Source organism: Trachurus japonicus, chromosome 10 (genome assembly GCF_045865225.1).
Source record: "Trachurus japonicus isolate A0001 chromosome 10, Traja_1.0".
Classification (NCBI taxonomy): domain Eukaryota; kingdom Metazoa; phylum Chordata; class Actinopteri; order Carangiformes; family Carangidae; genus Trachurus; species Trachurus japonicus.
The window spans coordinates 8,399,080-8,416,354 of record NC_140916.1 but is presented as its reverse complement, the minus strand read 5'-3'; the positions used below and the strand labels follow the sequence as shown (position 1 = coordinate 8,416,354).

Genomic DNA, 17,275 nt, shown 5'->3' with positions numbered 1-17,275 from the left:
GCCTTACATTTATTTTTCATCATAGATTAACTTGATCAGTTTGGTCTAATATGATAAAAGAAAAGAAATGGTGAAAATGCCCGTTATGATTTCCTCAAGCATACAATTAAGTCTTCAGATAACTTGTTTTGCTCCTCAAGTGTCCAAAACCCGAAAGACATTCACATTACAAAGCCATAAAACAAAAAAAGGAGCAAGTCTTACCATTTTGAAAAGCCTGAAAGATCACATTTTGAATATTTTTGATTGAGAAGAAATTATTTCAAACATTAATCAATTATCAAAAATAAAAGAGTTGATGACTGATTTTCTGTCAGTCGACTACTTCTTCCACAGTTTCAGTTGTGGTAATAGCTTAGGACTGATCTCAGAATAACGATAGACAGACAGAGGAGGAGAGAGCTCATAAATGTATTAGTGTTCATCCCTCAACAATTAAGACACAGGCATTTCCAATATGATATATTTCCTCTGAGAAGCCACAATGAACGCCAGCTGGAGACGAGTTACAACAAAATACCTTAACACAGGTCCCTGCAATTAAAGGGGGGAAAAAAAGAAAAAGAAAAAGAAAAAAAAAACAGATTAAGTAAATTGGCTTTTCTAATTTTTTTTCCCGCTGAAGGTTATAAAATTAGAGCACCTCAGAATGGAGGGAAATGATTGTTTCTTTGTAATTATCCTATAAGCTACCGAATGACTCAAAAGATATTATTCAGTTTCAACAAGGACTGGAGTTCTTACACTTATATCCTCGTATATTATACAGGAAAAGCCTCAGTTGAACAATATACATATCCACTGTTAATTCAACGTTAAACCTGAAATTATCTTAACTATAACCATATGCGTTCACATGCAACAGCTGCATTAGGAAGCAGGATTCAGTGTGTTTGATCCTGAAAGACACACAAACTAACTCTCCCTTCAGTTTCTACAGGTTATGACAAATGTTTGATATTGTGGAGCTACAATAAGATCCATAATAATAATAATAATGATCACAAGTCGCCACTCTATAGCCTTAGGATTCATATCTAAAATCCATACTGCTGAGAACTTGATGTGAAAACATTATTTTTTCCTACAGTATACGATACTATACGTACAGCATAAAGAGACTTTGTTTCCCTGCAAAATGCTCTGACCTTTAGTTTTGTTGTAACTCCACTGACATGCACGGTCTTTTTAACCAGTGGTAACTACTCTCCACCTCCTTCACCCTCACATCTCCATTCGTCTGACCTGTACACTGATATAGATATACACATTCTGTATATAAGGAGCTTTCCTAAGTCTGGAAGCAGAAGATGACTTCAGAATAAGGCCACTGCTGGTCACATTTACATTTTATATTTTTATATTTTAGGCATTTAGATGAGGCTCTCACACAGTGACTAACAATGAGCACAACAGCGGAGTAAGCTTAAATTTCTGGATGGCCAACAGTGGGGGAAAAAAAACAAAGGATGCAAGAGTCCAAAGCCTCCTGATAACAGACAGCACAGAAACTCCTGTGCCACAAGAATGATTCAGTATAATAGAAAAGGTGAAGAAATATGCTCCGGGGACACGAGGTAGAGAGATTCTTGTTGTTTTCCCTCCCTGAAAAAAAAGCTTTCACATATTCAAATGATGTCTAACACTGTCTAACACTATAAAGATACTTGCTGAGCCATATATTACTATATTTACATTTACATACATTATTCTTTATTCCACATTTACATTCCACAGTAACACTGAAAAATGTCCCTGGCAGTTTATATCTGTGCATAATCGTTATATAATTCTACTGTACGTTTGCCCAGTCTATGTACAATCCACGTTAGATTTACTTCCAGTGGTTGTTTTAAAGCTGCTGTGAGCTGAAGTTTTCCTATTTTTCAATCTCTCCTCCTCATTAAGCACAAACGTTATTTAGTATTTCACCAAACAATATAAAAATTCAAACAAAATGGGCAATACGAATAAGATTAAACCCATTAGTTGATATATAGACATTTTTACACATAGTATTCAAATCATTTTTATTCTAATTTGGTGTAGAAGCAAGTTACTATTAAGTTATGCCTAGTATTGGCATTTAGCTTAAAACATCATTACTGTATCTGCAACAGGAAGTTCTCCACAAAAACTTTTAAGTAGCTTTGGGTGAGACACTGAAGTATTGTTCACTTGTACTGTAACAACAGTACTGAGTGACAGCCTAAATAGTCAATTTGAACTTAATCAATAGCCTACCTCTATTTGTGACATTCACATTTTAACATAATGCCTCCAATAAACCTACATAACTTTCATTAGGTGTCAGTCTTAGCTTTTGTTTCTGAGTCAAATCTGTTGCTGGGGACCTATGAGGGTAGTGGATTTTTTCCTGGATGTGTTTGTATTTGTGTGTGTGTGTATGTGTGTAACTTTGAGCACCTGAATGTGAATCGAGGAAGGCTTGCAACTGACGGTGAGTCATCATCGCCATGGTGTTAAGCCTCCCGTTCCCGGGGGAACGGGGTTACCGTCTCTACACCACTGGGGATTTTTATTTTTACATTTGAAAAGCAAACCGGGGCTCGGCTCACAACAATCCTCCACTCCCTCTCTCTCTCTCTCTGCTCTCTTTCTCTCTCCCTTCCTCCTCCATGACTGAGCTGAATCACACACACACACATCTGCTCATTTCAGAGCACCTCCTCCTTATCTTTGTCTGTGTGATATTCAATATGTTTCAGATATCAAAACATGAACCTATGCAGATGAGATGAAGGGGACAACATTACAAACTCAATAACAGCCACTGCTCTGCCGTTGGCTGCTGACGACCTCATACTGTAGCTGCAGTTTTGTGTTGAGTTCAAAGCATAAACTATCAGGTGGGGAGAACATTTCTTGAACCTCAGACCTTCGAAACCTTTCTAAAAAAAAAAAAAACAGCACTTAGCAGGAGCCAAGAGGAAACTACTTGGTAATTTAATCTAAAATAAAACATTAAGGGGCCTTTTCCTTTCTCTGCAATACTCAATACCTGAAACTGATTCCCATACCAGTCACCTTTGGGTGCGACTGGTCGATCCACATGGCCGACATGTAGTTTTGTTTTGGTGGTCTGTTGTGACTAGTGCGTCTCTCCATTGCAGACACCAGAGTACTCTATTAACCACAGGTGATCGGTGACTACAAGCATCAATTCTGATCTGTTGATTACAATTTTTAATGGAAATCAGCCAATAATGGGTGATCAATTAGGGCATCCCTTGTGCAATGAAAACACGATTTGCCTTACAGGTCTAACGGAGAATCAGCTCAATGAGCATCCATGCAGTACAACTGTATTGTTGTATAAAGTTGTGAAGTGGCTACTGGCTCTAAAAGTATTTTCCCACTGCTATATTAAATTTCAATTATATTGACAACTTGGAAACATTAGTGTCTTCTGGATAATCTCAACATGTTGTAGGTTTTTATCATGGACACAATCTGAGAACAAAACACAATACTTCCCAAATTCATCTGAAGTGACAAAGAATTTGAAGGCGGACAGATGAAAGTCACTAAATGTTTCATTATGTTTCTGTGCAGAATAAATCTGTAGCTTCAACTTGTTTTGTACAAGAATGAACATAAAGCTTGGTTACCTAATGTTGTACCAGAAAGGCTCCCTGAGATTAGCAGCTGACTGCTTTCCTTAAATTGTTAATATAAGTAACTTTGACATTTTAGACCGACCCTGATATTTTGTAAGACACCTGCACATTTTTTTCCTGATGTTTCAAAAAGGAAACATCCATGTCCATCTGAGCTTTGAAGTGCTAAAACTGTCAGTCACCTACATTAGCACTCAGCAGATACAGAGAATATGGAACATGAACACGACTTTTACATCTACAGCTCTGGAAGCTTAAAAAAATAAAGACACGTACTGTACGTACTAAAAAGACGGAGGTATGGCATCAGATTCTTCTGCATTATTCTTTGTAAAAAAAAAAGAAAAGAAAAAGTGCCACAACAGCAGCACACTGTCACCATCATCATCTTTTGCTAAAGCAGTGCTTTGTGCACAGATACACCCAATAACTTACCTATTTTCAGGAGTGTTGTTTACAATGATATCTTTATTTAGAAAGCACAGGCCACTGCAGGGGTCTGTGATGCAATTTTCATAAAGAGGTTACTAGCGGTTGCGTGTGATGTTGCACCAATACTCCACAATCACAAACGCAGAGAAAACTATTGTTGGAAGAGGGAGAGATACCAATTTTCTCACTGACACAGGCTCAGTAGAGTAAAATGCCGACATGTTTGACTCAACAGGACAAATATTCACTGGAAAAGTCTCAGTTTCTTACAAAGAAACTTGACACATTGATTCTAATTGATGTTAAAAGGGAATCTTGGATTTGTTTTTTGTTACTAATAAGCCAAATAAGTGGAAATAGCAGCTTGAAGTAAAGTGGAAATGCCAAATAACTGACAAATAACTAAAAGCACAGACTGAGATATCTGAGAATCTCAGGATGAAACATTATGTTGTTGGTTTGTCCTTCACAGACACTGATAAACTAACTTTTGAGTGTGAAAGTCATAGAGCAAATAGTGGCTGGAAAAATTCCTGGCAGGTGCCATACTGTAGTTTCTGCTGGAAAACCCACAATATAAAGCAGTAACATACTGAGCGTTGTCCACAGAAGCAGGGAGAAGTGAGTAAGTGAAAGAGGGGGCATTAGAAGAAAATCTCTGCACACCTGGATGTGCAACAGGTGTGCATGCTTGTGTTAAGAAAATGGCATAAATAAATGCAGAACAATCGCCTACAGACTCGGCTAAAGAGTAATTAGTTTGAACACTAATGTGTTTAAAAGTAAATACAGGGCCAGGAGACTTACTGTATCTCTTTGGTCCATCTTCGAGGCAGAAGGAGAGCGTTAGAGTGGCGTCCTCCTCAAAAAACTCTGTAGCGAAGGCGTCCCACCACAAACTGTCGCTTTCCTGTTCAGACGACAAGCAGAACGAAGGGTCATTAACACACGGTACACAGGAGCAGGGGCTTCCTCTTCACCAAACACTTCTATTTGTCTGTTTTTGTTAAGAACAGCCGGCTTCAGTTCACCGGCTTCTCTAAAATATGCACCGTGTGAAAGAAAGCATGTCACTTCAGTTACCCTCCAGGTCTCTGAAAGGACCATGGGTTGTTTCAGTTTGATATGAAACTCTTCATTTTCTTCTATTATTTAATAACCCAGTGAATTTCCTTCATCCAGGTTGTTGCTCTTCTGCTGCTCTTTTTCTTTTTCTTTTTTTTTCTACATAAATTTAATACCGTGATAAGACAAAGATATTGTGGCTATGCAGGCTTTCTGTATGAGACGAGATAAAAAACAGCATTGTTTTTTGTGATATATGAAGTCAGCAGTGCAGGGCAAGTATTCTCTTTATTGTAGATTGGTTTGTTTTGTTCCTTTTCATTAAAAATGAATTTCATGAGCTTTATTTAAATCGCAGTGTTTACATTTGAGTTTACAAAGTGCTTCAACAATCACAATCAAGTACGAACAGTGAAACAGCCAGATGCATTATATGTTTAAAACAAATTATAACAGTGCCATAAAAAGACATCAGAGACTGGGGGGATAAGAACAAAGGGCTAACAGCTACACAAATAAATAACGAGCATATGAAAATGAGTCTATAAATCAGGTTTTAAAAAGCGATCTCAGAGTGGATGCTGGCTGCTGGCCTAAAAGCTTCCAATACAGGTCGATTTTAAAGCCAAAGCCTGGTAACACCCTTTACTTTTCTTAAGCTTAGCTTTGGGAGAGCCCTGCCTGAGGCTCCTACAAGTCTGAAACACAAGCTGAGGTCCGACAGCTTTACAGTTCTCTGCTGCTGCAGGTCACGATACCTTTAGCTTGTACCCTTAACACTGCTATTGTTATCTTTATTATCTTTAATGTTATTTGCACTCGCAGTTAAAGTCATGTTTTTTTCCTTTGTTTTGTTTTTAGACTGATTTTCTTCAACAAGTCTAATAGCTGTTTAATCAGCAATACCAACAATAGGAATACTCACTATAACAGCGGATAGCTGTATTATCAGCAACTGATATTGATATTGACTAATAGTACAATCACATTAACAATAGCTGCAGCAGTTTAAGTTATAGCAATATTGGTAAATATCAGATATAGTAGTGGGATAAATTCAGATTGTAACACTAGCAGTAGGCTAACAGCTAAAATATAGGTAGGTGGTAAGAATAACAATAGCCGAGGTAATAGTGGCAGTATTTGTTTTAAAATGAGCAGTACAGTAAAGGTCGTACATTATCATTAGTAGTAGTATTTTGAGTAGTAATAGCAGTAGTTTTAATAAAAGCAGGAGTATCAGAAACAACTCTATGAGGAAACACATTCATTTACACCTCTGTACCCTGAAATGATTCCTTTAACAGCCGTTCACCCTCCTCCCCCACCTCACTCGAACCCCTGATAATGTCGGGCTGCTCCCCCCTGCCCTCTCCCTGCCCTCCCCCCTCCACCTAACAATGTTCAACTGATGCTAATTTCCTCTGACACGTTATGACATACCACCACGTTTCAGTCTGCGCCGGGCTGAGGGATGGCAAGCACTTCCCAGATGTTGACAATTAGCGTTGTCACCATCAAGCAGTGTCAAAGCCCAATGAGCAGCGACTGGGGCGCCCCACAGGTCAACGTGTCTCCAACACAATGAGTGCGAAGCAAGAAGGAAAAGATGTGGTGGAGGACGAGGACCTGAACCCGGTCCTTCACCCGGTCGGCCAATCAATAGGTGATCATGAGTTAGAGAGGAGGTCTTTTGGCTGGCCACCAGTCAGCTGAACTATGGGCTACACACTGAAGCCAGGCTTTCATTTTTTTTTAAATGTTCTGTTCTTTGTACTAAAACACTTTAGCAGGCTGAGGTTCAGCTGCTTGAGGAAAGATCAACTGAGGTTGAATTTTTCAGACCGCATTTTTAAATTTTCATCCAAATCTAATCTTTTTGACTCCCAAAACTAAAAGATTCAGATTTTACACCACTAACTGTGTCTCTGTTGGAAAACACATAAGTACGTAATTTTAATCATTCAGTATTTTCCTCAAAAAAAAAAAAAGAAAAGCATCCACTTCACTCAAATAAACGTCAGCCTCCCGCAGATGGTAATACAAACTGTAATATGACACATCTTTCTTGCAAGACAGGCTGTGACTGATTATCAATTAACCCCTCAATTAGAGCCACAATGATAAGTTGATTAATTGATTAACTCATTATAAAAAAAAAAATTGGCAAGTTACATGTAAGTCATTTTTTAGGCTACAACACCTACTTTTCGCTGTCTGTTCCTTTATCATAGATATTTTTGTGTTTAAAGGGCGGGACAATACAAAAGACCTTGGACTATGAGAAACTGGGACTATAGACTTTATCGATATTTTCTTACATTTTAAATCATTAATCGATTTACTGAGAAAATAATTAGCAGATTCACTGATAGAGGGGAAACAAAGGTTAGTTGGAGCCCCATGTTTGATTATCTTTTTGATTGGCAATCGCAAATTTGTCCGAGTCCAAGTCATCTACAAATTGCTTGTTTTGTCCGACCAACAGTCCAAATGTATTTCTGTACAACAGCAAATATTACAATGATGTAAAACAGACCGAAGCAGCAACAACTCCAACAACCAACAACCAACAACCATCGTTTTTTTTTAAACCAAATTTTCACAACCTCAGCACTGAAGCAATGGAAGTTTTGGACCAAATGTGTCAGAAACATCACGTTTGACTTAAAAATGCTGACTTATAATTAAAGCGCTCCCATTAGGTCTGTCAGTTTATAACTTTAAATCCCAGACCAGTGCTAAACCACATCACTCAGCCAGCCTAACTGTAAAATATAGATATATGGACATTTGTCAGATGACTTTCTGTGTATGTGTACATCTCTGGGGTATACGGTGATGGATATAAGAGTAGGCTATGCACGTGTGTGTTTGTGTGTGTATGTCTGTGTGTTTTACATGTTCATGCCAGACATGGCGAGAACGAGCTGCCAGCCAAGGTGGTAGTATCGTATCGAAACAGAACAATCCTTGGCTCAAAATCTTTATTTGAAACAGAAATATGACAGTCAAACACACACTACTGACCAGCTGTCCACTGGGAATGAACTGCATAAGCTAGCGTGTCGTGAGTGTATGTGTGTGTGTGTGTGTGTGTGTTTGACTGACTGTGTCATACTGTGAGAATCAGCAGGTGTGAACAGCCAGCATGTGTGTGGTGTCTGTTTCATGTGAATACATCTATTTCAGAAAGACGGAGACGAGTGACACACCAGGACAAAACAGAGAGAGAGAGGGAGAGAGAGAAAGAGACTGACTCGGGTCCTACTCAGCATTCAGATTCAGTTCAAGCCATAATCCAGTACCATTCAGGGGCGGGGACTCTGGGGATTGACAGTCAAGTGAAGGGTGAACAAGACACTCTTCACACACACACACACACACACACACACACACACACACACACACACACACACAGCAGCAGCAGCTCTCTCGCTGTGTAACCTGTTGTACACAGTTTCTATGCTAAAACTATTTTTGAATGAAACAGAAAATTATATAATTTGGAGATCAGTATAATTCCTGAGACAAAGAGATTAGTCGAGTTGTCAGTAGGTTTTCAGCTAATTTGATAATCAAAATGCCAAATATTCATGGGATCTGGCTTGTAAAATGTGACATTTTGATGCTTTTATTATCAAAAAGCTGTGCTGCGTTTCAGTAGCCTATTCCCATACACTTTATTTGCAATTAACAATTAATTGAATTGTTTGTCAAAAGATAAAAACAGCTTATGGTTTTGAGAAAACTTGGGGAAACGCAAACGCAACTTTAGAAAAGTAGGAATCATATCTTTGATGTTCAATCAGCCTCATCAAATTAGCGTATTAGCTGGTACTTTTTCTGTTTAAAAGTCATATCAACCATTCAAATTGCATTGCATTAACTCCAAGTGAAACAGTAAAATGAGTGATATTTACTACATTACGATGTACAGCATCATTAGTAAAGCTAGTTTGACCAGGGAACCGTTAACTGACCGCGTTACCATGGATACTAGATCCAACCTTACACACAACAGAAATCGCGATGCACCAAGAAGCTAACACAGCCATCTTGCTATGTAACGTTAGCTTACAAATGCATTAAAACTACGAAAAACACTATCACATCACTTAATTCCGTTGATATTAAAAGATGAGTTGCCGACTAACCTTGTGCTCCTATCATCCAGGAGCCAAACAAATCCAAAACATGGTATTTTTAAACACAAAACCGGACATATTTTCCTTCACAGTCTCCTGCTGCTCACCTGCCGTTCAAGTCTCTTTCTGCCATTACGCTTTCAAAATAAAAGCCCAACTGCAAAACTTCCCCCCTCGAAAACATGATGATAGCCTACATCTCAAGGGGTTTATCCTTCTTTTTACAGTCTATGGGTTTATCCAAATAAAGAAATTTCAACATATTGATCAAATAACACACCATAAAAGAAACTTAGAGAAGGAACTATGCAGGATTTTTACCTATGCTCTTTTTTTTTTTTTATACCTTTAATTAAAGGGTTTAGGGAGGAGTAATTGTGATGAATAAATGACTTGTAACTTGAGGGAGAATGGAGGCTCTCTGCCTTCCACCTATCGTCTCTTGGCCGAAGATCAGCGCCTCTGACCTGGTGTCCCAGCTCTTGTTGGTGACACAAACACACCCCGTAACCCCTAATTTTTTTGTTTAGAACAGATAAAACTACACAAATAAACATGTCAACACATGCTTCATGGATCGCATTCTCATCAGCTGCATTAAAAACAAATGCACATGGCCAGGAGGAGGGTTAGCAAAACAGTGGAAAAGCGACCAGACTTGCATAGTTTCCCTTTAAGAAAAAAATATCTATGAATCAGTATAAAAATAACCAATTCTCTCAATATGATGGACAAATATAGCACGATATGCTTTTAATGGTTTTCATAAGAGGACAGATGATGAGAAAATGTTAGTAGACCTGCTGGACATAAGTGGTGCAATTTTCCAATATATGGGGCTGTTTTGGGGCTCCTGATGATCAGCAGCAGAAGACATTTCACTTTTTATACTTCACACAATAAGATCAGCTTCTCAACTATGATGCATTGTTACAGATTAGGCCTAAACTCTTCAATATGGTAAAAATTAATATTTAAATTGCATTCAGTCCCAGTAGCTACAACATTAAAATCTAGTTTACATAGCAATGCATCAGTATTAACAATCAAAAATTATACTATTAGGCTACAGTCTGACAGGAACCACTGACGCATACTTTGTAGCCTACGTATGAGTCACCCACTGACTCATGAAGACTCTATATTAGTTTTACTACATTATGCATCTACTATTTTTTCACCTCTACTTACGTATTTGATCAGTATTTCTACTTTAAGTTGTCTATAAGCTTTATCCGGCAATGACAACACAGGCAATACAAGTTAGTTATTGATTTTGGGTTCTTATGGGATTTGTTGCCATTGACAAAGCACAAAATATCACCAAGCCTTATTCTTTAATTTCAGCAACAGGCTACACGTTTGGTGGTGGCAAAGACAAAGCACTACTTCACCAGAACGACTCTGTTGAACTTTCCCTGCTGCTAAAACAAGTTGGAGGATTTCATGAATAAGTGTGATCCCCATTTTGACACAAACTGCCTGGATTTAGTGCTGGAGATAAATTTTTCGAGTGCTGTCATCCTGAGGGCTCCCATCACTCTGTTTTATAGACTCCGGTATTCATTAAGCTTCCTCTTACTGTTTTAATGAAAAGTGTTTTACTTAAGCCCCCCACTCCTCTGTTTTACAGAATACTGTCTTCCTTAAAATCCCCCTTATTCACTTTTAACAGAAGAGGGTTAGTTAACCTCCCTCTCAGTCTGATTTAAACACTGTTTCACTCACATTGACTTCGCTTCTGCTTTCCACCATGGCATCTTTGTTATACTCACTTTTACTATTACATTCAAATTATTTCGCTCTGTGCCCTTCCCAACTGATGTTCAAGCATTTCCCTTAAACTGAGCAATTTTTTATTTTTTTTTTACAAAATAATATTTCTACTCTTACTCAATATAGTTAATTTTGGCATTTTACTGATATTTGGCTCAGGCCTAAAACCACCCAAAACAATAAAGAGTATTTCACAAAGAGCAGAGCTGACAGCGGTGTGTCTATTGTCTTGTCTCCATTAGCTCTGCTCAGCCCAGCAGGGTTCAACCATAGATGATATGGTTTAGTTTCTGTCTCTGCTGAAAAGCCTCCCACCCAGACAACAGAGGAATCTGAAAATAACAAGCACATTTCATGCGACATGAAAAAGCATTTAGTTTCGGCATGCACAACAATAAAACAAACGGCACATGGCAGTTTCATTGCGCTCCTCCAAATCACTTATTTTGTAAATTTTAATGCACATTTAGGGGCACTAACTAATAACACGATATATATATGTTGCTCAAAACTTTTCCATTATAACCAGGGAAAGTTCCATTCAGAGTCAGTAACCATTAATCCTCCAAACTGGAGCATTCGGGCAAGCGCCGCGCCAAGTTGTGAAACGCGGCTGGTTGAGCCACGGACAGACCAGACCAGGTTTGGCTCGGATCTAAAGACAGAGGAGAAGCTGGATCAGAGCCAGGCGGGCTGCAGAACTGCTAAAGCCTGGCCAGTGGATACAAGCCATATGAATCCTCTGGCTGGAGTTGAACCCCCTCTACCCCCCCCTACACACACGCACACACACACATACACATACAGTACACTGGAGGCTCATGGAGCTATAAATGTTGTCTTCAATTTCAATCCCTCAACTACAGCAGGAAATGTTGGGAGCTTTACTTTTATGCTGTCATTGATATCAGGTTATAACATTGCAAATGACACATATTTACTATAAAGAAAAAAGAAAGCCAGCACTGGCCCGCGGTCTAATATCCTTTCTTTGTTTTATCTCTGCCTGTCTCCCTTTACATCCACCTCCCCTCTGTCTCTGTCTGTCTCCCCTATTCTCTCTCATTGCTGTTCACTGACAGACAACGTCCTGCCTTCAATTACGCCCAGCGGAGTCTCTGACGAATCACGTGGCGTGACGATGTTTGTTGTCAAAAGCTACAAATCAGGCCGAGTCTGAGGGACCCGAGGTGAACCGACATGGTCGCAGCCGTGACGGCCGTCAGCTGATAAGGCTCTATTGATTCAAACGGATCGCACCCCATCTGAGGGGGATTTATCAATGTGTCAATTGCCCACTAGCCAACCACAAATCACCAGCGCTGGCCAGGCCCCAGGGATTTACAGGAAATCCAGAGGATTGGAGGGACAGCATAGGGAGGATCCTCAGTAAATAGCAACAGAGCTGAGGGTTAAATCCTTGCATATAGAAATGTCCATACAGGATGGATGGGCAGATGACACAGTGTGGGAACAGAAACACAAAGAGAAGAAGTTTTACTGTGTATAAAACTGCACACAAAACACCGCTGTACACTGCACGTTAACAATCGTGCTTTATGTGCGAGTGCAACCATTTATTCGCTGTTTAGAAACTGTGCGCATTCACACACAACACGGCCACATAAAAGAAGTCCACACAGCCTCCCCTTCCTAGCCTCATCTTTCTAACAGTCCATAAACCACTAATGTCTCCATGTTTAACATGAACCATTTTCCCAGCAAAGCTTTTGTTAGCCTGTATTTTTTTTGCCGTTGCTTCCAGCCTCTTGTGGGAGAAAAGCCTCCAAGAGTGTAGGCGTGTCTGGGGCCTGACCTTGGAGAATTACCAATGTCTGAAACCCCATTCAGCTCCTGAATAGCACGTAGCCCGGCTGACTGGTGGGCCAAGGAAGTTTGACTGTTGTCAAAGATTCAAACAGCTTCAGGTTATTGGGGAGCATAACAACTTAACAGAAGAAAAGACTCTCTAGATGTTTGGGAAGGATCTTTAGCAAGGTGGCTGAATATTGAAGGCCACTGATAAAAACAAAAAACAGAAACATTTCAATTAGCTAGATTATTAAAGTGGCTCTGTGGCAGCAGTTGAACAGAGGACACGCTTCAACCAACACATGTATTTAATATGAAAGAATATTGAGACATGTTTTGCTTTTTAAGTCATTAGATTAGGGCTAAAATATTAGGCTGTTGTTCAAATAAACAATTCAGTGCAATGATATGATTGAATATCAATCATATCAGTTATTTAGCAGATTAAAAAAAAATCAGTTGCAGGTTCAGTTTTTCATGAGATCACTTGCTACCAGTTGAATATCTTTGGTCTTTGGATACTTGATTTAACAAAACAAGCAATTTTATGATGATAATTTTAAGCTCTATGAGTTTCCAGGGTCATTTTTATTTATTTTTTTTTTACTTAATTAACAAATCAAACAAATAAACAAGTTATGTTACAAAATAATCACTAGATAAAACAATAATTATCATAATTGTTACAGCTCCATAAAAGAGCAGAATGTGAAAAAACACGACTTCTTGTGGATTTTAAGGTGAATTCTTTCAAAATAAATAAAATGTGCTCGCTAAGGTCAAACTTTACCACACAGGTAGCTACTGTATCTATTAAAGGGTCCTTAGGATGACAAAGTACAAGAACCACTCCTTTAGACTACACAGACAACACCACTTTAATCATGTCAGAGTCAGTGCACACTAATGTTTGGTAGCAGCGCAGCTTTATCCTCCTGGGTCTTAAGTGTTTTTATATAATGCAGACTTGAACATGTTGCTGTATTTGGCCACCTTACATCCACCAGCCAAGCATTATGCAAATGAAGAGAAATGAATGCAGCGGGTGAAAAAAAAAAGAAAGTCATTGCCCTTCAGCAGCCACTGCACATTCACCAGGAATTAACTTTCTCCCTATAAATGAAGTCTGTGAAGAAGTTCCCACATTAGATTACATGTCTGCCAGTTTACTTAGGCACTCCTCCCATTCTCTCTCCCCCTCTCTCTCTCTCTCTCTCTTTTCTCTCAGTGTCAAAGGTCACAAGCAGCAAACAGAGACCACTGTTTGTGCTACAGTATAGACTTAGGGTCAAGGTTAATACACAGAAGTCGTTCGTCGTCTTCTGTTTAAATGCGACAAACATGCAAGAAGAAAGAAGCTGTGTCAGTGACTGAAGGTCTCTGAAGGACTGATCTCAACACCACTGTGCTGCTGAAGTGCCCTTGATCAAGAAACACGTCGACTGACTGACAAGTGAGACTCAAATAATTAAACATATTAATCAACAGAGGATTAATCAAAGACTATTTTTATAGCTCGTGATAAATTAAGTCATTTATCAAGCGACCTGTGAACCTGTTTCAAAGTTTAAAGTGCTGGTTCTCCACCTTAACTCCTGAACTAAATGAACACATTGGAAATTTAAAGTTATTTCTATGACATGTGAACACTTAAAGCAGATATCAGTGGAATGTTTTTGTTAATATAAGTCCTAAATAGTCCTATTTTCCGTCAGCAATCACTTACATGAAGTATTTCAGCCTAAACACGAGTCTCTCCGTCACTCTGCTCTGCTGTAACCCGAGGAGAAAATTTTCCTTGTGGGATACAAGTGTTATCCAATGAGGGGAGAGAACGGCATGAAGGGCTGTGTGTGCAGCCAAGGGATGCGCGTGAATGTGGTGACGTAGCACGAGGACCAACTGATGCCTGACAAGGGCGGGGGCTGCTAACTCATGGTGCGTTCAAGGAAACTCGTACTTTGTGTTTTTCCTTCCTGTGAAGTCATACCAGTTCGATCTGGTACGAGTTCACGGGTCGGAAGTTACGAGTGGCCGTTATAGTGACTTTCACAGACAACAGGACGGTAAAAACACGAGCTACGGGTTACCTGGAACGCTACCAAGTCGTAGTTGTGACTTGAAGCTGTAACTTACGGTTTCAAAAGCCTGCCTTGAACGCAGCATTAGCCGAAACGGCCGTGCCGCTGTTATCTGCTTTAAGCTGCACTTGAAAGACTTTTTTTTAAATTTTGGACCTGGAGAGGCAAAACTATCCAAAAATAACAAGATAGCAAACATACATTTCATAACATTTCATAATGCAGAAAATATGTTGTGGTTATATTCCAATTTGTTGCGACCAATCAGATTTATCTTTGATCCTGGCCGATGATAAGGATTTTGCTGCTTTTCTCTATTAATAATGTCATAAAATATTGAATATCTATGGGTTTAGGAGCAGAAAAAGTCTGTTTGAAGATGCCACTTTAAGATCTGGGAACTTGCTCTGACATTTTTGTTTTTAGTTTTAATGATTAAACAAATTATCAAATAAATATCACACAACCTCACACCGAGAGTCAGGTTATCATAAATATAATTAATAAAAATGGGGGTGGGAAAAAAAAAAAACGAGCACAGGTTCAGTAAACACCTTAACTGCCTCAAAAAAGTGTCTCAGCTCAATAGAAACAAATGGAAATGAGTCAATATCACCATGGAAGACAGAAGACCAGGGCACCATGTTAAGTGTCAACAAATATCAATAAGATGGAAAATACTAAAGCAACAACAAAATGCATGAATGGCAAAGCAGGGAATACAATTATTTACTCCACCCATGAGAAATTACAACCAAAAAGGAAACTGAGGATTCAGGCTCCGACTTGGACACACTAACACATATTCCACCAGTGTGGCCTCTATTCCCCACCGCTGAGCTAATTAGACCAATAAACAATAAACACATGGCACACTTCCTCCCACAGCTTAACAAGAAGCTCGATCAATACAGGATTTCATCAGATCCGCTGATATTGTTCAGCGTAAGTGAATGTGCCCTGTCGTAACGTTACATGACTGCGTTAACTCGACCTGTTGCTCGTTATAGGCTGATGAATTCAGCCACGCCGACACAAGCGGTGCACATGAATCATGTATTAAATTATATTTTAGACTCATCTGATAACCTTTTATAATCTTCTGATGGCTTCAGATTTCTACAGTCACTGCATTTTAATTGTTAAAATGTTTGAGGAGCTTATGAAAATGTACAAAAATTGTACTAAAATTACATATTTCTAACGACTAAATATCTTTAGAAAATTGACATTATGACTGTCTATATTGCTGAAGGACTGTTCCCCACTGGGCTTTTTCCTGGAAAAAGAGCTAACCTTATGTGTCAAACTGAGCTCATGTCATATTGTACTGTACTACTGTACAAACTGAGAGTGGCTGTGAGTGTGAAGTCAATGAATTAGTGTGACGTTCAGTGAATGGGAGCACAATCTGTTATAAAAAAAAAAAAACCTACTGTACTATAAATCCACATCTCGATGTGCCAGAGTTAGAGTGGTGGAGCACAGAGGTCAGGGCCAACACTGTGCCTCACAGAGCTGGGATCATTCAGTGTCCTGCTCAATGGCACTTCAGAAGGGTGGATGCTTAGCTCCATGTAGGATGTTTCTGAGAAGAGCCTGTGAGTGACTGCAGCATCGTCAGTGCATATTAATGCCTGCAGGATATATGCTAACACACAGGATAGAGCGTGACTGCTCAGAAAGTATGTGACGACTGAATTTACATTAGAAATAAATAAATGAAAACAGTCCGACATCCTGCACTCCACTCTTTTCAGAATAGTTAATTCAAGTCCATCTCACAGGAAAAACAGTAAACTACAGTCAAACAGCTGATCACTAAGATGACGAAACACCCGGTAACCAGCACAGAGAAGAGGCTCCAACCTCAAGTACAGTGTGTCTCCACCACCTCATTCACTGTATCTGCTGCTGCCGTATCCACTGTTATGCTGCTGAACCTTTTTTTTTTGTCTGCCTTATGATGAAATATTATAAGCCTGAATATTTTTCTGTTAAGTTTACAGTGAGGGTGACACTGCTTTCTACAGTATAATCTGCAATGGAAGTAGAAAAGTCGATGATTTTCTAGCAAAAAAAAAGCCCGTTAGTAAGCAACAAAAGACAAGGCACAACAGAGAAAATTCAAAATCAGCCATCAAGGACAGCTGCAGTAGAGAAAAACCACATCATGGACTGGGTAAAGGCCAAAATCATCCGTATGGAAAGCAACAGGCCGGATCATGGAGGTGATCGAAATTAAGAAGCGGGCCCACAAGACGATGAACGGGGACGAAGGTGCACACTTGCTGTCACACACCGAGAGCACCGTCTTGAA

General features: G+C 39.3%; 1 protein-coding gene across 7 annotated transcripts in view; it reads right to left on the bottom strand.

Annotated features, from left to right (window-relative positions):
* ldb2a (LIM domain binding 2a) overlaps positions 1–17,275 on the bottom strand; it is a 96,810-nt gene that overhangs the window by 66,258 nt on the left and 13,277 nt on the right. For all 7 annotated transcript variants that reach the window (XM_085789150.1, XM_085789151.1, XM_085789146.1 and 4 more), the window contains exon 2: positions 4,881–4,983. In XM_085789150.1, coding sequence (XP_085645276.1) covers positions 4,881–4,983 — 103 coding nt within the window. The remainder of the gene's footprint in view (positions 1–4,880; positions 4,984–17,275) is intronic.